We start from the raw sequence: 21,647 nt of genomic DNA on the forward strand, positions 1-21,647 counted from the left end.
AAGCATGGGCCAGAATTTTCAACAGGTTGCTCCACGGTAGTTGGATTTATTTTCATAGCTTTTCGACCTTTTCCTTTCCTCACACCAGTGTTATTTACTAACCGTTGCTTATTCTTTGGGATTGCTCCCGGGTCTTTCCCACACTGTTGCCTGGTGTTGTGTATCTTAACTATGCTGGGCACAGGGGGAAACTTTTGAGGAGATAACAACAATGACTCTAAGGCTGTAGATTGACTACTAAGTGAAGCCTGTGACAAATCGCAAATGGGAAGCTGAGGTGTGGGGAGTTCTAAAATAGGGGACACACTTAAACCACTATTAACATTTAGGTTATCAGGAGACCGCACAATCGCAATGTGTCCTATAGAAGACCTTCTTGCGATAGCCAGCTCCTGAGATACACTTCGCTCCATTATAGTGATCCCCTCATCAACAACACTGTTGATCCTTGTTATGAACTGCTCAAGTTCAAGTTCCAAAATTTATATAGCGCACTACTCACCCAGAGGGTCTCAAGTCGCTTGAGGGAGGGAGGTGCTTTACTTATCGAATATCCAGGTTTTTAGTTGCTTTCTGAATGAGAGGTGGTTCTGTGTAAGGCGGAGGTGGGTGGGGAGAGAATTCCAGGTTTTGGCCGCTAAGTAGGAGAAGGACCTTCCCCTCATGGTGGATCTGTGGATGCGCGGAATTGCGGCGAGGGCTTGATTGGACGATCGCAGTTGGCGGGAGGGATAGTCGAGTGTTGAGGCATTCAGGTCCTAGGTTGTAGAGGGCTTTGTGTGCGTGGGTGAGGAGACGGAACGTTATTCTCTTGTTGACAGGGAGCCAATGGAGGTCTTTCAGGTGGTCGGAAATGTGAGCTTGCCGAGGGATGTCCAATATGAGTCTGGCTGAGGCGTTTTGGATGCGTTGGAGTTTTTTCTGTAGTTTGGCTGTGGTTCCGGCGTAAAGGGTGTTTCCGTAGTCTAGTCGGCTTGTGACCAGTGCATGGGTGACCGTCTTTCTTGTTTCGGTGGGGATCCAACGGAAGATTTTTTTGAGCATGCGTAGTATGTTGAAGCATGATGATGAGACGGCGTTGACTTATTTGGTCATCGAGAGGGTGGAGTCCAGAATGAAGCCCAGGTTACGTGCGTGGTCCGTAGGTATGGGTGCGGTTCCCAGGGTCGGTGGCCACCATGAGTCGCCCCAGGCAGAGGGGGAGGACCCTAAGATGAGGACTTCCGTTTTGTCTGAGTTTAGCTTTAAACGGCTGTTCTTCATCCACTCGGCTACTTCTTTCATTCCTTCGTGTAAGTTGGTTTTGGCGGTGTTTGGGTCTTTTGTGAGGGAGAGGATCAGCTGGGTGTCGTCTGCGTAGGAGATGATGTTGAGGTTGTGTTGGCGTGCGATGGATGTGAGGAGACTCATGTATACGTTGAAGAGGGTGGGACTGAGTGATGATCCTTGTGGTACGCCGCAGATGACCTCGGTGGCCTCTGATTCGAAAGGGGGGAGGCGGACTCTCTGCGTTCTTCCGGCGAGGAACGAGATGATCCATTCCAATGCTTTTCCTTGTATTCCGATGTTGCTGAGGCATTGTATGAGGGTGCTATGACAGACTGTGTCGAAGGCTGCAGAGAGGTCAAGTAGGATGAGGGCAGCTGTTTCTCCGTTGTCCAGTAGTGTTCGGATGTCGTCTGTTGCTGCGATGAGGGCGGTTTTGGTGCTGAGTTTGGCTCGGAAGCCAGATTGTGAAGGGTCGAGGGATTTGTTGGATTCAAGGAAGGCGGCGAGCTGACTGTTGACGGCTTTCTCAATGACTTTGGCAGGGAAAGGGAAGAGCGAGATGGGGCGGTAGTTCTTATGCTCGGTGGGGTCTGCTGTGGGTTTCTTCAGAAGGGCGCTGAGTTCGGCATGTTTCCAGATTTCCGGGAAGGAAGCGGAGTTGAAGGAACAGTTGATGACATCGCGGAGATGGGGTGCGATGATGGAGTCTGCTTTGTTGAAAATGTGGTTGGGACATGGGTCGGTTGGCGATCCTGAGTGGATGGAGTGCATCAGGCGGATGGTGTCTTCGGTGGTGATTGGGTTCCAGGCGCAAAGGTTGTTAGGGTGTGGTTTTGGTTCAGAGGTGGGTGGAGTGGACTGGTCTTTGGACTGGTTTTCAAAGCTGTTATGTATTTCGGCGATTTTGTTGTGGAAGAAAGAGGATAGAGAGTCGCAGAGGATTTGGGAGGGAGTGATGTCGTTGGTGTCGGCGGTGGGATTGGTAAATTCTTTGACGATGTTGAATAGTTCCTTTCTGTTTTGGGCATTGTTGTCAAGTCGATCCTTGAAAGCTGATTGCTTGGTGGATCGAATCAGTTGGTGGTGTTTGCGGGTGGCGTTCTTGAAGGTGGCTAGATTGTCAGTGGTTGGGTTTTTTCTCCAGGTTTTCTCGAGCGTACGGCAGAGCTTTTTGGATTTTTTAAGGTCATCGTTGAACCATGGGGCTTTTTTGCTACCTTGCTTGATTAGATGGTTTTTCAAGGGTGCTAGTTTGTCGGCGCTGTGGGTGATCCATTGTGTGAGGTTAGTGGCTGCTTGGTTTGGGTCCGATGATATGGCAGGGGGGTTTTGTCGAAGCGATGTGAAGAGCTGGTCGGTGGTGATTTTGTTCCAATTTCTTCGAGGGATAGGTTGTGGGGGGTTGTGGGTCGTGGACTTTTTGTAGTTGAAGTGAACGCAGCTGTGGTCCGTCCAATGGAGCGCTGTGGTGTGATCGAAGGAGATGTGCTTGCTGGAGGTGAAGATAGGGTCGAGCGTGTGTCCGGCAAAGTGAGTGGGGGTGTCAACAAGTTGTTTGAGTCCGAGATTGGCCAGGTTGTCCAGAAGGGTGGTGGTGTTGCTGTCGTTTTTCTTTTCCAGGTGGAAGTTGAGGTCTCCCAGTAGAATGTAGTTCTCGGAGGGGAGGGCATGTGGGCTGATGAAGTCGGTGATGTCTTTGCTGAATTGTGTGCGGGGTCCTGGTGGTCTGTAGATGAGGGTGCCTCTGAGTGTGGTTTTGGGGTCGGTGTAAATTTGGAAGTGGAGGTGTTCGGCGGTAGTGAGGTTATCGTCGGAACTGGTCGTGATGCGGATGGTGTTCTTATGGACGATGGCGATGCCTCCTCCTGTTTGGTTGGTGCGATCTTGTCAGATGATCTTGTAGACATCCGGGATGGCTATGGCGATGTCGGGCGCTGATGAGGCGTTCATCCATGTTTCTGTAAGGAAGGCGACGTCCGGCGATGTAGTGTCGAGTAGGTTCCAGTGTTCAATGGAGTGTCTGTGGACCGAGCGGGTGTTGAGCAGGATGCAATTTAGGTGGTTAGTGTCGGAGCTCTGTTTGGGGTTTGTGGATTCCGTGTGGGTCCTGATGCAGTCGAACTTGCAGGAGTGGCAGGTGAAGGGTCCATGTGTGAGTCCTGGGGCGGCTTGGTAGCAGGCTGGGAGACGGCCGGAGTTGAGAGCAGAGCGGGTAGCGGAATCGTACGTTATGCGGGCGGAGTGGACTTTGCGGGGGTCAGGGGGTTTGGCGCTGGGCGCGGTCCAGGCGCGGACGGGCGTAGACGGGCTTACCTTTGGCACACCTTCGACGCGCATGGGGCGTGAACGCTGCGCGTGAACGCTGCGCGCAAAAGCATCTGTCATATGTGGGTAGTGGAGGGGGGAGGGGCGAGGGAGGAGCAGCTGGGAGGCGGTAGCGGGGTGGATGTCCGGGCAGGAAGGCACAACAACAAACAACAAAATGGCTGCAGGCCAAAAGCGAAACTGGATTGGGGCACAAGCTAAAATAAACGCTATGCACAATTCAAAATCCAACCTTCAATTAACGCTATGCACAGAGGAAATTATTCAGCCTAAGGCAGCCAAGCACAATACAATGCTGTTGGAAGCGCGCTTTCGAAATATAGCGCTACGATAAATAATTAAAGAGAGCAGCAGACAGGCACTAATGCGCGTTTTACAAATAAAGCGCTACGATACAAGAATTAATAGCAAGCAGGCAGCAATGGCAATGCGACTAAGGCAGTCTGGCAGTGCAAAGCGCTACGATACCACAACAGTGCGGCGAGCTGCGTGGGGAGCGACCGCTTCTGAAGGCTTCAGGACGGTCAGGATGGTCCATGGCTCCCGTGAAATTTGCGGCATCCGTTCTCCCCTTAACCTCCTTAGGCGGCATAGCAGACTTCCCAGTTAACTACAACAATGTAAATGGGCAAAGTACTCACAGGGGTATGTTGAGCGGTTGATGGAAAGGGGGTGGCCCGACCCGGCCTCCTCCGGCCTTTAACAGGCTTAAACGGGCCCGCCCTTGGCCCGGGCTTTGCCCAGGCGCTCCCGCGCGCGACTCGCGGGACGAGAGGCGTTCCACTCTTTTAACGCGCCTCCGGGCGCTCTGCTGGAATCTCAACCGCCGGGGCACCTGGGAATTGGAGTTCCCTGCCCTCACAGCGGCGATGTTGCTGGTGCGGCTGTGTGGCTGTAGGTCGAGCCGTTCCCCTCACGGCAGAGTGATGGCAGCCCAAGTTAAGTCTGTTAAGCCGTTCCCTTCACGGCGCTGTTGACTCTGTAGAAAACGCTCCCCAAATGTTTAAAACTCTTAATTGCTTGTTGTTCCAATTTTGAGACTTTGATTGCATGCTGATGCTTTTTTTATTGACAAATATAAAACATTTTTAGACCATTTAGACCCAGTCATGTGGGCTTGGAATGGGTAGGCTCCATCTTCCACCCTCCTGCACATCTCATGTCTGGAAGGAAACATGCTATTTGTATTTGCGAGCTGGAAAGTACAAAAGGACAAAGGGCCTGAGTATGAGTGTGACGGGTGGCACTGAGTCTATCAGAGTGGAGGAGACGATTACCTCCGCCATCTTGATGGACTACTGTCTGTCAAATTTAGAGATGACTGCCTGCCCAGAAGTCATGTCTGTACATTAAAAGCAACCACCATCATGGTGAACAAATTTACAAAAATTGCGGTGGGCCACTGCAATTGATTTTGACTGCTGTTGCCCAAACATTTTCAGTTTGTTTTGCTTTTCAAAAATAAACTCCCAAAACAGCAGTTTGTTTTTGAAAAATAATACAAAAAATGATCTCCCCTTAACTGGGAGCTCACTCCTAGTGTGTGTGGTTTATTATTAATGTTGTCTTCCCCTTGCTGCTAGGTTGTTCCTGATGTGATGGACAGAAAAAGAAGCTAATACAAGCGTTCTGTGTAATGCCCTTCCTCTAAAGTCCCCTACTCCATCGGGCTGTCAGAGGACGTTTTTCACCAAGGGAGCCAACAGGGGATCCATTGATGGAAAAGTGAAAGTCTGCCTGTGTTGGACCCGGCCCTTTTTGGCAGGTTCACCCCGAAACGTTTTGCTTTTTCCTAGCCTATTTCTGTAACCTGGTGTTGGTGATTTTAGGCCTCTGCGCACTTTGCACTGTGGTACAGTGTAAAGTGCGTGAGCTCTCTGTGTATGTGTGGTGAGTGACCTGCCCTCCCATAGGAATGCATGGGTATTATGTGTGACCATGGTAGTTCCTGATGTGTGGGGAGTGCAGGGTCGAGTTTGATATGTGCGAACTCGTGAGATTGAATGCTGCGTAATGAGGCATGCGGCGTGAATGTGTCTAGTGTGGAAGTGCCACTTCTAGACATGGGTGTACGTGTGTAGTGAGTGTGCTGGCACGTGATTGGCTGGAGCTGGCTGGTGAACCTGGCTCCAGGTGTCTGGATGGGTCTGCCCCGGTGGTGAGTGGAGAGATTAACATGCTGATGTGAGGTAGGGGTGCACCTGGGACCTGAATAGGGCTGGGCTTTCCCCACACAATGCTGGCTCCGCCCCCTGTGGTGCGACTGATGACCCTAGCCTGACTAGTGAATGGGAGGGGTGGCTGAGCACATCAAGAGTGCTCCCAAACCAGCTGCGCCTGGCTTTCCCCCCACCCTGCAGACACAGACAAAGGGAAATGCTGTATAAAAAGGGTGCTGTGACACCCTGAAGATGTTCTTGCTTTTTGACTTGAAACAACCAGGGGCGTGCTGCTGCTGGGGCCCAGGGGAAGGTTTGCCTCCCTGGGCCCTGCCCTGCCCCTGGATTCCTTGAGGATCTCTTATGCTTGGGGTATCCCCCTTTACTTTCCTTGGTGCCTCCAGGGCTGTTGGGACCATTTGCTCTCCAGTGTTGCTTTTGCCAAGGCTTATTATAGCCTAAGCACCTTGGGAGCGCTTTATTTTAAAGGCCCCAGGAGGAATGCGTGGATTGTGGTAGCATGGCGAGGCCTGACGAGGAGAAGGGAATCCCCTGCGAGAGCAGGTGCCCACCCTGCGTCTTGCCCCAGTGATTCCGTGGTGCCTTAATAGCGGGAGCCTACTCTGCTTTATGGGGATCACGTGGCCACCCCGATGTGGTCGTTGTTATAGACCGGGAGCCTACCCCGTATTGTGGCCCAAAAGATGGAAGATTGCCGCTGCTGCCGCCCGCGGCCCGCCTGGTTGTGGGCGGGGCCACGGGAGGGAAGCGGAAGTGCGGCCTAGCGGGTAGGATCCCCGCGACATGATGGCGGATGTATGGAGGCAAAGGGGAGGCCGGGAGCCTACCCCGCCTCCCCAGCATGGCGGCGAAGCGTCTCTGAGGGCAGGGCTCCCGTGTGCTGAGGGGAGCCCCGCCTGCGTGTGCACCTGAAGCCCTGGCCCGGATGAAGATGAGGCGGCCGGAGCAGGCGTGACACGTGGAGGTCCCGCGCCACCAGCTGGGTGTCCCCGGTCCCGGAGGCCCCCGAGAGATCACCACCGCCGAGAGGAGAAGGAATAGGGCTGCCGCAGCAGCGAGGCTCTCCCGAGTGAGAGAGAGCCCCACCCGCGGCCCTTCGAAGCGAAGATGAAGGAGTCCCGGTGAGTGGGGGCCCTTTGGGGGGTGTCAGTGCCCGTGCGAGGCACAGAATGGTGGTGCTCCTCTTTCGGAGCGGCCCCGGATGGCAGCGGGCCGCTCCACCGATGGCCAGAGGCCCTTAGAGCCTAGATGGCTCCTGCATGGGGCATGTTTTGTTTAGGAGCCTGCAGGCTCCCCCGAGGGGCACAAGTATTTATGAGAGGGCCCAGATAGACCCATGTGTCCCCCGCAGTTCTTCCAAGGGGCATAGCTGATTCCCAGGGCCCATGTGGGGCCCCAATTTCATGGGCATGTTTTATTCTTAAATAGTACCAGTGTGTCCATAGGGACAGAAGTCTTGCTAGAGCCTTGGTGGCTCCAACATGTGGCATGCCCGTTTCTGTACCAGAGCCAGTGTGGCTCCAGCAGTGGGCGCAGTTTGTCCCAAGGGCTATTGAGAGCCCATGCCGCAGTTTTACATTCCCAGCTGCCCAGCCAGTAGTGGGCAGCTGCACCGTTTAGGCTTAATTTGAGTGAAAGTCCCTGTGTGGGACGGAGATGGCACAGAGGTGCCAGGCCTTCACAGCTGCGCAGCACTTAGTGCCAGCTGCAGCGTTTAGGCCCTTGTGATGTCATCAGCTGCCCAGCAAGTAGTGGGCAGCTGCAACGTTTAGGTTTGCGCCGGTGGCGCACCCCTGACTGGCACTGCGTGACAGCGCGCCCTGACATTCTGGACACAGGGCATTTGAGCCCCTTCTTGAGATTGCCATTGGCCAGGGGGCTGGTATGTGGGTAGGGTAATTGCTTAATGTTATTTTTTGCGCAATGTGATGTTACTATGATTATGAGGTTATTTTACCTATGTAGGTTTATGTTAGTGAGAGTTTACTTCACTGTGAGTTACGCCCTAAATGTGATTTATTCTTAGGAGGCAGAGTCTAATGTGTTTAGACTAGTGAGAGATTGCCTACTGTAGTTATACTGTTTAGGTCTAAATATGATTGCTGCATAATGTGCTTTGCCTTTATGCTTGTGTTATACTTCTAAAGGTGCTCATGCTTAGAAGTTTGCTTTGCCTAGTATGTTATACTAGTGAGTTTGTGTCCCTGCGTGATCTAGGCCTATGGTTATTAGTATTGCATAGTGTGTACATTCCTTTACCAGTGGTTACTGGATGTGACCTATAATTTTTATTTTGTGTTACACTTATTCTAAGTTCTGGAAGTGCTATTTCTGCTAAGTGTTGATTCTGACAGTGGCCCATGTGGCCCTTTCCTGGTGTAAATGATCCCGTGTGAATATTGCACGTGCCAGTTGGCACAATGTATATTGTGTGATTACTATCTGATGTGTTTTGACAATACAAAAGTTATTTTTATATAACCTTTTGTGGAGTTCCTTTTGTGGTGTGCCTAGGATGTTGTTGCTGTTGTGTGCGTGCGCAAATGCTTTACACATTGCCTCCGGGATAAGCCTGTCTGCTCGTGCCAAGCTACCAAGGGGGTGAGCAGGGGTTATCTTGCCGTGTGACTCCCTTGCCCTGACTAGAATGGTGGTTTCTGCCTGGCTTTGCCGTAAGCCTTAGCCAACCAGAAATCCCAGTTCTAACAGCAGGTCTCTAAATGAGGCTAGCGGACCGAGGGTTTGGCAGGCATGGTATACTGTGTGACAAAGTGTTCTCTCCACCAAACTCTAAATTGGAGCCAAAGTCAGTCTTGCGCAGTGCAGCACACTCTCTTGGAGTCCAGTGGACTCCAGAACTCACCAGCCTCTTCAGACCAAAATAAACCCACACACTTGACATTCAACAAAGACACCCCTCAAACATGTTCCAGACTTGATGAAGTCTAAAGACCTAGTTATTGAGGACAGAGCAGAAGTTTACAAGAGTGGGAGCCATAAGGTATTTCACACATAGTGATAGAGGTAAAAGCCTTTAACGGGCAGATTAGGGTCAGAGCTTGAATGGATCCATCCAATTCTCCACATTCTGAGCGACCACATTTGGATAGGATTTTCTCTTTAGTCCTTCTAAAACGTCCCATCTGAAGTTCCATAGGGGTTATCCTGTTCCCCAGTATTGTTCAATATCTACAAGCTCCTCCTAGTTAAAGTAATAATCCATCACCAGGCAACATTACACACGTATGGGGCTGATAGCAGGATACTTTATCCGTCTCAGACAGCAAGTGGAATCATTCCGACAATGCGGAGTACCTAGACTGTGTCTAACACTGGATGAAGGAAAGTTTTCTTCATCTGAATAGCTGAAACTTGTTATAGGAGGAGGGCTTCGATCGAGTTCACTACTTATTAACTAGCATCTTAATCTGGACACCCCTCCCAACAGGTCAGAAACTTTGGGATCACATTCAACTGAGGCCACAGCTTTTTCACAAAATTTAATGTACTGGTTAAGGAAAATAGCTTACAATTGTTTGCCCTTTGTAGAATCTTCCTGCGAGCTAACCAAATTATCATATTAGGTTAATACAGATTCTTGTTGAGGCCTCTGTAGACTTTCGTAAAATTGTCCTTAGTGGCCTGCACACAAATGAACTCATCGCCATACTACAAAGACAACAAAACCAGGCACCCACAGTGTGCCTACATTATGAGACCAGACCACTTCAGAACATCCCTGGACGAGCTCAATAGCTCCCAGTTGTATTCAGGGTCATGTTAAAATTGCTCTGCATTATGTGCAAAGCATACTGGGCCAAAGTGCTGGTTGCCTGTAAAATCTGGCATGGTACCTTGCTCCAGTCAGAAATCTCCACTCTTTGTTAGACCTTCTGATCAATCAGTGTACCTGCAAAAGACATAAGTATGCAGGAAGTTCCTTGGTGGTTCAGGACCTGAAATCACAGAGTAAACTCAATTCGCGTGATCGGTCTAACGCTGGTTTCCTTGAAGTGAGCAAATACTTGAAAAACAAACTTTCCAAACAGGATTTTAACTGAACCCAAGATCCTCATGGAACATCTGCAAAATGCCAAATATAGGTCTGCTCATTGCATCCAGCTAACCTGTAACCCTCCTGGAATCAGGCATGCTTACTGCTCCTACCTTTTTTGTGCGCGCTTGTGATTTGAAGTGAACCAGGTTATGTACCTCTTTAAAAAGCACTCTAAATAAATAAACTGAGGAGTTATAAATTGATCTCCTTTCTCTCTCCAAAGTGTGCATGTTTCTATTGCTGGGACCTTTGAAACAGTGAGACTACAAATTCTACACGCCACAGTTTTGCTTCTGACATTCATTTCTGTTGGATGCTGTTAAAAAGGGCTTTAGTGTTGTCAATGGTATTGATATTGCGTCCGTTTTTGTGGCACCAATGAACAGAAGAGAGAGCTTGTTCTCCACCCAATCAGTATGCTGTCATGTGGCTCGTAACGTGGAAATTCTGTAAGGGACAGAGGAATAATTCAACCAGACATGAACTATTTAAAGGATAGCACGTTACCCAAACTAAAAACAAACAGAGTTGGTCGGTTTTCTGTTTCTTTGCTGCCATGCTTAATAACAATGCCCCATTTTTAGATGGCCATGGTGATAGTTTTGTGACGCGAGCTAGTGCTTTGCCTCCTGCCTCAAGCTGGAAGCACTGGGCAGCTCCCTCGTACTCTGTGTCCCTGCACCGCATTATGAACGCCCTATTAGTCTTCCACAAATGTTCCACTTTTTTGTTTGTTTGGCAGGCTATTCAGGACGCCATTTCCTCCCTTTGATTCCCATTGTGCGTTGCTTACACTGCATTAGCTTTTCCCAGAATGTAGCTGGCAGGCATCTTTGTGTGTGCATGGACCAGGGAGCCCCACCCCCTCCCAGCCAGTGTGCTTAGAGTACAAAACCTCACCCTGCAAGCCACCAAAGAAATGGCGCTACCCTGTGCGGCTGCTGAACGTGGAGCCTAAACTCATTTTTTTGCTTGATTTTTCCTCTTTGGGTACAATTAATGTGGGCCTCCATGGCATCAGAGACTTCATGTTTCAGTCTAGTTCAAATTCTACAAACCACTTTAATCTAGAAATTTGGTGCAATTATGTTATGTTATGTGAATTTGTAGAGCGCGGCTAATCACCCCTGTGGGTATCCAGGGGCTGAGCTGGCCAGTCTGAGGGGGGAGGAGATCATGCCTGTTTCGTCTGGAAGAGCCATTTAAGGCAATTTAAACCAATTAAGGTGAACCAAAATAAAAAATCCCATCATGCTTTTACTTTTTAAATGAAATCCACGAGGAGCCACTCAGTACATTCCATTCCTCTCCAGTGAAAAGTTATGTACTCAAATTTACCACCTTTCGCCATAAAATAATTCACAAGTAAGAATGAAATATTGGACTAGTAGTACATTTACCCCAGGTTTTAATCTGAGTAGTGTGTGGCTCACCCAGTTTGAAAGTTTGAAGAACTTACTGGAATGTTACACGAATTAAATTTTGGTTGCATGGTTTTATTAATGTGCCATTTTTCTCTGACTTAGGCATCTGTAGAGCCATCGGAGTTAGCAACTTTCTAATAACTCACCTGGAGCAGCTGAAGGAAGACTGTGATATAATTCCCCATGTTAACCAGGTGAGTTAGTGAACAGATGTAGCACAGAACGCAAGTATTGCAGTAACATTGGTAAGTAGCAACTTAAAGTGATTAAAAAGTATTTCTTCATCTAAAATAAAATATGTAGTCAGTTTCCCATGAAATGCAAAGAAATTCTGTACTACCAACCACAGTATTGCAGCACTTTGGAATACCGCAAAGCAAAAAAAAACAGCAGAGCATACCAAATACCACCAGAATGCAGCTTACCGCTGTACAGCAATTCACCAGAAAGCAACAAAACAGAACAGAATAAAATCACAACAACAACACAACTGAACACAACACAATTCCAAGTGTGTGTGGGTGTGTGCTGTTCTGCTATTTTGTATTGGTGTGTCATATTTTTGTGTTGGTATGCTGTTTTCTAGTAGTATGTTGTATTGTTGAGTTGAGTGTTTGTGTTGCCATTGTATTTTATTTTGTCCTGTGTTGTATTGTCTTATGTTATTTTTATTTTGTTAAGGTATGTCGTTTTGTTGTGCTGCATTGCTGTTATTGTGGCTTCTTATTGTACTGTGGTGTTGTGTTGCTGCGGTAATTCAAATACAGTCAATCTCATGAAATATGCACCATTTTACTCGTTGCACATTACCACCACCACAAATCTGCTTTGTAATACGATGGTGGAAGGTATTTGCAGTAGGCACTGCCTTACTTACCATCAAAGACACATAATAGTACTACCCAAAATTGTTTTGTGACCTGTCCATTGTCAATTCATAACACAGCAGCACATCCAAAGGCCCTGCAGATGCTGAATGGACAGGGGCGAGTTTTAATTGTCTTAGTGGAATCTTAATGGATATGTTCTTAAGGCACTTACAGTAATTGACACAATAACATGAAACCTGCTGGGCAATAAAAAGACAAACGTTTTCCAGAAACCCAAGATTCCGTGAAATTTAATATTATTATGTCTTTAATGTAATGTGACGTGACATTTTTTGTGAGAGCCCTAATGCTAAGCAAGCGACTACTTAGGGGGAATTATCTGACAAAATAACCCCGAAACTTGAACTGCCAGGGAAGTACTGTAACAAAGCCAAATTGATCCACACGAGAGTTAAGCTCAAGTGAAAGCAGTCCTATATTCATCAAGGCCCAGCAGTCTCGCTGAACTACGACGAGGCAGCTGCGTTCTAGGTCACACTCACATGTGCCTAAATTGCGACACTCAGAACAGGGAAAAACGGGGGACTGAAAATTGTGGGTGTTGAACCTTTGGAATGATCTACCTAGAAGCTAACTGTTTGATTGCAAACTACATGTGCTGCAACTGGTTGCTGCTGCTTTGAAGGTTTGATTTTTAAATACTTTTAATAAAACTTTGAAAAAAAAATATAACGTGCTGCTGCTACCCTCATATCTGCTCAATTTTTGCCAGTTCACTTGTGTAAATGGTTGAATGCGCTAAGTTATTACTTTTTGTGCGTGGCTTTCTGTTGTCATAATAGTTGTAAGAAGACCAGCTGAGCCACACTTACCAGCCGAAAGACTACACCTTGGTGGGTAGGAAACCACCATTTTGGGGGAACCAGTGACGTTAGTGCTCTAGCTGTCTTTGATTTAGATGTGCCTAGTTGCATATAAAAAAAGATGTCAAACCCATCAGTGCCCATCTGCACAGCACTCTGCCCCTTTTACTTTAGGCAAGTCATTACCTTTTTTTTCTTCTTTTTTTGTCCTCATTTTCGCCCTTGGTATGTCGCATCAGGCACTAGGAGAGAGGAATATACTGTCTCAGATATACTGGTTGTGCCTTGAACGTCAGACCGGAATTGGCACTCAGTATTATCACACCTCTCCATAAAGCACCACAATATGACCATAGCAGGGTAATGTTGCTGCAATTCGATGCCCAGTGCCATTCGGTGGAAACATTGGGTATATCAAAGACGAGGAGGAGTAGACCAAGCAGCTTAATCAAAGGACTGTGGGAAAAAAAAAAACCCACAGTCAAATAATGACTAATTCCAATTCAAGAGGAGCCAAAAGTTACGTTTATCGGGGTTGCCAGATCTTGTAAGGTCGAATTTAGATGTTTGCAGGGCTGAAATGCGCCAATCTAAGAATGTGGGAGGTGCTGGATCTTTCCATTTCCTACAAATTTCTCTTCTGGCCAATAACATGCAGTAGAAAAGAAGATTTTTAGCAGGCCCTCGAACTCCTAAGCATTTTCCAAAAATTGCAGTCATTGCATTAATTGAGATTGCTAGGCCCAGAGATGTTGTCAGGAATTTGCTAATTGAATCCCAGTAGGAAAGCAACAAAGGACATTCAAAGAACATATGTATGTCAGAGGCAGCTGACAACCCGCATTTGGGACAAGCTACAGGGGAATCTGTTGAGAATTTTGATAACCGCTGTGGTGAATAATATGCCCTATGTAGGGAAAAAAGATGATTCCTGCGCAGGCAAGTCATTACCGTTAACTTACTCCAGAAGTTGTTTACTTTCTCTGAACAGGTATCGTTGCTCAAGTTTGGTCACAGAATGGGCACCTCAAGGTATCTTTTGAAGAAATCTGCAGACATACAACAGGTGCTCTTGCTTTATTCCCCGAGGTTACCCTGGGAATGGTGCGGTTGGTTTACACTGGGGAGAGAGCGTGCGGCGGTGAATGCATTACGTAACCTTGGTATCAGTACTATATGCCCTCACGCAAGAGATTAGGTGCCCTAATATTGCCAAAGCTTGTGGCGAATGGCAGGAAGGCCTGGGCATAGAAATCACAGAGAAACAATGGGCTTCCTGTTGTTCTATGATCCGTATTATTTCATTGAATGGCCGCCATGGATTGATACATTTCATTTATCTCAATCGAGTATATTATGCACCGGCTCGATTATTTCAATATGGTTTGAGGGATGATTCTCGATGCTTTCGCTGTGGCGTGGAGGATTCCGGCTTTGCACATGTGGTATGGTTCTGCCCAGGCGTGTAATAATTTTGCCTTTCAGTATTCAAAATCTTGAGTGAGATTACAGGCAAAGTATTAGCCTGCACATCTTAGTTGGCACTTCTGGGGTATGCCTGCGATGTATCGCGACATTACAGGCAACTGGTGGCGCTCAGCCTTTTATTGCCGCAGCACAGAATTGCACTCTGATGAATCAAGGGGCCTCTTCCAACGGTGTATGAAAGAAATACCGATATGGCATACTGAAACAGACAATCTGATGCCTTGCAAGCTCTTATGCCGCCTCCACAGCCACCCAAGAGATAGATGGGGCCCATACCAGGAATACTTGATTCACATGAGTCACAATGCTGAGGGGGAGTGGAGTCACGGGAACGCTGCGCGATGGGTTCGGACCGTCCGAAAAAATATTTCCCCATTGGGATTAGGGGGTATGGATAATACTGATGGCCCAAATGTCTTTTGACCTGGGTGACCTGATGTGCCTGTTCCCCATTGGGATCAGGGGGTATGGATAATACTGATTGCCCAAATGTCTTTTGACCTGCGTGACCTGATGTGCCTGGTCCCCATTGGATTAGGGGGTATGGATATACTGACGGCCCAAATGTCTTTTGAGTTGGGTGACCTGATGTGCCTGTCTGGTGCCAATGGGCTATCACTGGAGTATTAGTACAATATATTTCCATTATTCAGGGCTGCTATTAATATTTCATGTACCTTTTAGTATGTTCATTGCCATTGGGTCACTTCATTTTTTGTTTTGTGTTTTACTATACCCCCTGTCTTTGGTATGCATAGTTCAGGTATTTGATCTGTGCTGTATGTGAATCCTCTCTGATGCTGCACTGTTAACTTGCATAAAATGAAAATAAAGTTAAAAAAAAAGTTTAGTTACAGAAACTTTGGAAAGGTTTAAGCGCTTTAGGATCCTATTGTATGGTCTAATGACCATGCTTCGTGCTTCTTACTCAAGGCCCATTGCAACCCCTGTGAAATGCGTATTGCTAAGTGCATGGTCTCTAGTAAAACATGCAGCTGAGGTCTAACAACTTTTAAGTGACTATAATACAAACATAGCCTTTATCATCTTAATATAAGATCGCCCTGACCCCAGCTGTTATAGCTATTGTTAAAAATAAATAAATAAAATCAGTTTGAACCACTGCCCCCTTCCAGATACTCACAGCTCAGAATTTATGATGGCAGAGCTTAAAACTAATGCCAATATTTGCATCAATATTGTTCTTGTTGTAATGCTATTTTAGATTTTGTCACCTGCCAGTCACTACGAATTAGCTGATCATGCTAGGGGAGTTTCTTATAAATGGAGATATCTCATTAAGTAATAATGCACAACTTCTGACGAATGGATTCAGAGACCTTAATCTGCTGCAACATGTTGTAGACCCTACTTTGGATATTATTTTTGTTTTTTTACTGAAAGTTTAAAAAACAATAGAGCCTATTTCATACTATCTCAAAAGGCCTTCACTGGCTCCCAATGAATAAAAGATGCATTTGTAAAGCTCACTGTTTTTGCTTTAAGGCCACTATTCCGAGCTGGTCTCCTTTACCTCCTCTGAGATCATCTGCCTCACGATTGATTAAAATCCCCTAAATTAATAAAGTCATGTTAGGTGGTAGTTTTTTTCAATTTGTGGCCGGTGCATTCAGAAATATTGCTCCTGTATTCCCTTTCATATCTGACTGTTATAAAACATCTTAAAACGTATCTGTTCTGGCACAGCCTTTTAGCAAGACTATATTAGTGTCTTGTGTTCACAAAAAGGCTATGGGGGGAAAACAAATTCTGTGCCTGAAGGGTTGAGAGGATCCTAGGTCGGAGTATAACCTCCCATCTCAAAACATTAAACCACAAAAAATACTCCAACAGACCAGCATGTGGTCAGAGAAACGAGCACTCAACTGCGAAAAGGGAAGCATCTAGTGTGAGGATAGATGTCTAGCTTCATCAGACGGTGAGGAAGGAAGCAGTTACTTTTTGTATAGTTACCCTCACACACCCTAGTGTGTCATGCTTCATCATCCGGTTACCCCGACGCTTACAAGCCGGAGTGGGCTCAACCACAGTGTTGGGAGCTCTTTATGATAAGTGAAGAATCAGTGGTCTACCTAATCAAATGCCCATGCATGCAATCCGTCCTATATTGGCATGACTAGCCGTAAGGTGAAAGTTCGTATTAGCAAACATAGAAGTGAACTGCACACACACAGGCACTGTATGTGGCAGGCCTGAGACATGGTTAAAGGGCTACATTTGTGGGTGGCACAATCAGTGCTGCAGGGCCACTAGTAGTTTTTAATTTACAGTGCACATGTAGTGCACTATACGAGGTGCTTATAAGAAAATTAAATATGCCAATTGGGTATGAGCTAATGTTATCATGTTTAGTGGAGAGAGTACAAGCACTTTAGCACCAATTAACATTTGTAAGGTGCACAGAAGTCCTGAAGCCTGCAAAAATGTCTACAGCCAAATGGAAGGAGGCAGGTAAAAAGTTGGGGGACGACCACCCCAAGGCTGTCAGGTCTTACGAACACAATAAAAATCAAGCACCAAATTATAAAAATAGGTTGTATTTTCATCTTTAAATGGACACCTCAATAAAAAACGTCCACCAGAGTGTTTTGGGGATATGAATTTTCAAAGAAACAATAAATCATTGCTTTTCACTAATGGAATACACCTTTGTAATCTACTGTGACTTGCGGTTTAGTGTTAGCCACAACAAGTAACTTGAAAATGGCCATAAAGACACTCTTGTGGGGTCCAATTCTGATAGGGGGCCAGTCCTACAAAACCAGTCAGGACCGGTTGAACAGTTACTTCATAGTTTAAGCAGTTTCCAGTTCAGTTCCAGGTCCTATGGGTGAACCGCCATAGAAGTTAATGGAATGGTCCTGATGCAAGGGATGCAGGATGCTGAAGATGCTCACGGATGCTGCCCTGGTGTCTGTGGTGCTCCTGTAGCTACCCCTTGGTCCAAGAGCCTCAGAAATCGATGTCCCATGAAGTAGGAAGCTCAGCACAAAACCAGTTGGCAATGGTCTACTGGTTTCTGGTTACAGCAAAACCACTAGTTCCCTTTAACTTGCAGTAACCTCTGTACCGGTTGATCCAACTGCACTCTGATGACACTCCATGGTCCTGCGGGCTTAGGTGCAACTTTTGAGGGTTGCGACTTGTTTCCCCTAGACTGCACTCAGTGTCCACGCCAATCAGTCTTTTACTATCCGGACATGTAAAGTTAACAAAATACATGCCCATTTATTAATTTAATGCACCTTCCTTTTAGGGCTGAGTAGGCCTGCCTAAGAGGTGGTTTATAAATATAAAACAGGAAGGTTTGGGCTTTGCCATTGGTTTAAATGACAAAGTCGCTTTAGCAGTTTAAAAACGGACCAGCCAGCCAGCAATGGCAGGCAGGAAGTCATGCTTTGCTGTGTCACACGTTTGGTGACACAATTAGTGCTGCATTCCAAGAGAGACAATTAACATACAGGGCCCTGGACACAGGCACCACGGGTACCATATGCAAATTACTTATAAGTAAGTTTACTTATGACAAATGTGAGTAAGCCAATTAGACATATACCCTTTTCACGGGTCAGAGCACTTGCACTGAGGCCTGTTTGGCAGGTCTCAGTGCATTTTCGGGGTCGAAAAACCAGCATCAGTCCAGAAACATTGGAGGGATAATGCAAAAAGAGACATTTCTTTACTGCAAAATTAATTGCATTCTCTGTAAGGCGGGGAAAGAGCTTAAGGCTTTCATAAACTTCAGCACATGAGGACTGTTCCCTGAGTTGTGTCAGCAAAGTCTGTGGACTTTAAGGAAGTGAAAGCCTCTGGACCTTAAGGAACGTGTGGGGTTCTACCAAATAAAGGATGTAATAAATATGACTTTCGCTTGTTATTTAAAGCCTTGTGCACTACACAAAGTGATTAAAACAAAATCTGTTTTTCGATGAGAATCTATTTGAAGGAGATGAGAGCTGGAGAAATATGATCACTTCTCCTGAGCCTTAGCCCTAGCCTGATAGCATAGTTTTGCACCATCTGGACCGTTTGCAGGGCAGACTGTGGGAGATTTAAATAGAGAGCATTTACAGTATTCAAGATATGTTGAAATAAAGATATTTAGGATCTGCACTTCAAGGAAAGATTCCAGTCTATGGTGCAAAGATGGGGAAAGTATAAGCTGACAACTCAGTTGATTTAATTTGTCTTAGTAAGAGAGGACTCTAATTGGACAACTAAAATGATCACACAAAAGCCAGGGGACTGTGGTCAAAATGGCAGTTCAAAAATACAACAATTAAAGTAGGATACGTCTCTGTCTTGTCACTAACATGAGTTGGGTAGAACACATTCACTTTTCAACTGTGGCCAAAGATACTTGCAAATTTGATGTACAGCTTTTACTGTTATCAGCGATTTTTTATATAATGTCCATGCCATCTTCATACATGAAATGATCAAGCCTGAATAAGGTATGCTAGAGAAAGCATGTACATATTAAAAAGTAAATGTGACAAGATGGAGGCTTTTAGACACTGGAAATTAAAGCTCACAGGAGGTGCAGTGTAATAGAATAACTGGGGTCGTATTATGCAAAGTGACACGGTGGTGCAATGAGCATGTGCGCCCCCAGGACACTTCTGCATCACAGAAAGGCTACCGACACTTCTGCGGTACTTTCTGTAATACAGATAGTGCTGGCGCACATATAGCTCCAGCGCTATAACCAAAGGGTGTTCCCTCATTTCCATTTTGTGCATGCTTTCTGATGTGTCTGCAGTTGGGCCTTTCTTGCAATCCCCAGCTGGATTCTGCTGCCTTCACTATGTCTTTGTATAGAGATGCCGAATGGTCTCATGTCATTTGTGATACTTTCAAAGAAAAACCAAAGGTGGTGATGGACGGAGCGTTGACAATACAAACACTCACCCCCAGTCAACTGATCTGGGTTTAATCCATCACCGTTCTTTAAGTCACTCAGCCACCCCAGTTCAGACATGGCCATATGCAAATCAGTCTAACCCTGTGCCTCATGGGAACAGTCCAGCCGAACTGCCAAGCCATGTCTTCCCTGGACTGGAATCAAGCTTCCCAGGACCGGTTTCTGGCATTACAGCCGTCTTCAGCCGGGCTTGCTTGACTCCAATGGCAAAGTGAGCAAGGGACTCACATCTGAGCATACCCTGCCAACTTAGGGCGAACAAAGAAAAACGAAAGGTGGTGATGGACGGAGCGTTGACAATACAAACACTCACCCCCAGTCAACTGATCTGGGTTTAATCCATCACCATTTGTGATACTTTCAGACAGTTCAATTTCTTCTTTCAGCTAGTTTCATACTGGGACATATATGGCCACATTCATAATGGAGACACCAAAACTACAACTGACTGAATGTAAAGTGTTTGCTAATAAAGAAGCAGTACTGGCTGACAGTGGTACATATTTGCCTTTCCCAAAAACTCAGCATTTTTCTCTCAGATCTACTTTTGCCATGTTTACCCATTTAGTTCCCACTCCCTCTAGTACCTGCTTTTCATAATCCAGTGCCTCTGGTCAGTGGTTAATTTATTAAAATAAATACTGGGACCCAGAGTTTATCTTGGGAGCCTGAACCTGACAGAGAGGCTGAACATTAAGGTTGCCTTGTACTGTTTCCATTTCAAGTCTCTTTCTTCCATCACCCAACATTGTATGTCTCGCCATCTCACGATAGCAAGTTCTTTTTCTTCCCAATCCCTCTCATTTTCCCTCTTTTCTTTTATTGGTATCCATAGTTCTCCCTCCCTTTCTTCTTGCTCGGTCAAAGTCTGATGATGAAAAAGAAATCCTCATCCACAAAAATGAACGGCACTCACTAAGCACTGCCTGTGGTACTTGAACTTCCAGTGCTTTACTCATCTGCAACTTCCTCCATTGAATTTCTGCCCGGTATCTCACCTTCCCCAGCATGCTGCAGCACCCTTTGGTGTTTCTTTTCATTGTGCTCTTGAATTGCTATCTATGGCTGTCAGACCTCATCCTCATCCTGTTGCTTATCAAATACCAGTATTTCTGTATTTTTTTCCTTTCAATTTTTTGGTATCTCCTGTGAAGTTTGTGTTTTATCTTTTTCCCATTGGTAATACATTTGTGTACTTGCTTTACGTAGCCGACAACCATTGCAATTCTTTCTCTCAAGCATTCTATTGTGATTTTCATGGGTTGGGGGTGAGGGCGGGTGGTCACCACTACTTTGCCTCCACCATCCACTTGTGTTTCACAAATCCTTGCAAGGCCTTGCAGTGTGTGCTTTGTCACTGAAAATTATAATTGTGAATAGCAGTGGACTTTGTATGTCGTGCATTGCAACTTTGCTTTCTGAAAATCACATACATTGTGCAGCGCTTCGTTTTGTAATTCAAAGGCAGGTTAGTACATTTGACTTCATTATGCAGTTAAGGCGCAGTAGAAAGCCAGGGGCCTTAGTGACTGTTGACATTTTTACATTTATTGGACACGTTTCCAGCTTTTGTAGACTACACAACCTAGGGGGTGAAGCTGCTATAACACAAACAGCAGCTGTTGAAACTAAGACATACCCATGTTATCTCTGAGTTTGACTACCTTAGCCTGGATTATGAATTAGGAGTAAATATGTGCAGAGATTCCAAGTGGCCTGATTTATCGTGTTTGACCAGTGTTTCTACATATATTTAATCCTATTATGTGTTATACCCCTCGGAATGATTAATAACGGCGCGGACCCGGATTTATTCAGTGGTATTCGGTATTGTATTCTTTTTTCCGTGGAGTTTAATACACACATTTGCAACCTGCTTTGAGGAGGTGATATATATGTGTGTCTGAGACTGTTGTAAGGCTAAAGAGGTGTGGTGAGAGTGTTATAGGGAAGGGCTGAAGGTTGGCAAGGGGAGCCATTAAATGTCCCTCTCACATTTTTCTGAGGTTCACATGGGGACCTGGGAATGGGTCCGGGCTGCAATATGGTAACGTCCTTCAGCTTTTTACTGGCCAGATGTACCATATATGTACTATAGTATACATTTGTTATTCCACACATTTGCAATGCTTGTAAGTTACCTTATGTTTTGCTTAGTTTGTATATTACATGGTTCAGCCGAGCACGCTCTACGGTGTCTGGGCACTTGTTATTGATTGTGGGGATTTCCAGGCTCTGATCTGCTTCTGTTGGGGCGGCTGCTTTC

At 46.2% G+C, this 21,647-nt stretch overlaps 1 protein-coding gene across 3 annotated transcripts in view; it reads left to right on the forward strand.

Moving 5' to 3' along the window:
- LOC144755558 (putative oxidoreductase ZK1290.5) overlaps positions 1-21,647 on the forward strand; it is an 827,926-nt gene that overhangs the window by 440,986 nt on the left and 365,293 nt on the right. For all 3 annotated transcript variants that reach the window (XM_078644626.1, XM_078644618.1, XM_078644635.1), the window contains exon 4: positions 11,358-11,449. In XM_078644626.1, the coding sequence (XP_078500752.1) occupies positions 11,358-11,449 (92 nt within the window). The remainder of the gene's footprint in view (positions 1-11,357; positions 11,450-21,647) is intronic.

The sequence above is a fragment of the Lissotriton helveticus genome, chromosome 1_1, assembly GCF_964261635.1.
Source record: "Lissotriton helveticus chromosome 1_1, aLisHel1.1, whole genome shotgun sequence".
NCBI lineage: Eukaryota > Metazoa > Chordata > Amphibia > Caudata > Salamandridae > Lissotriton > Lissotriton helveticus.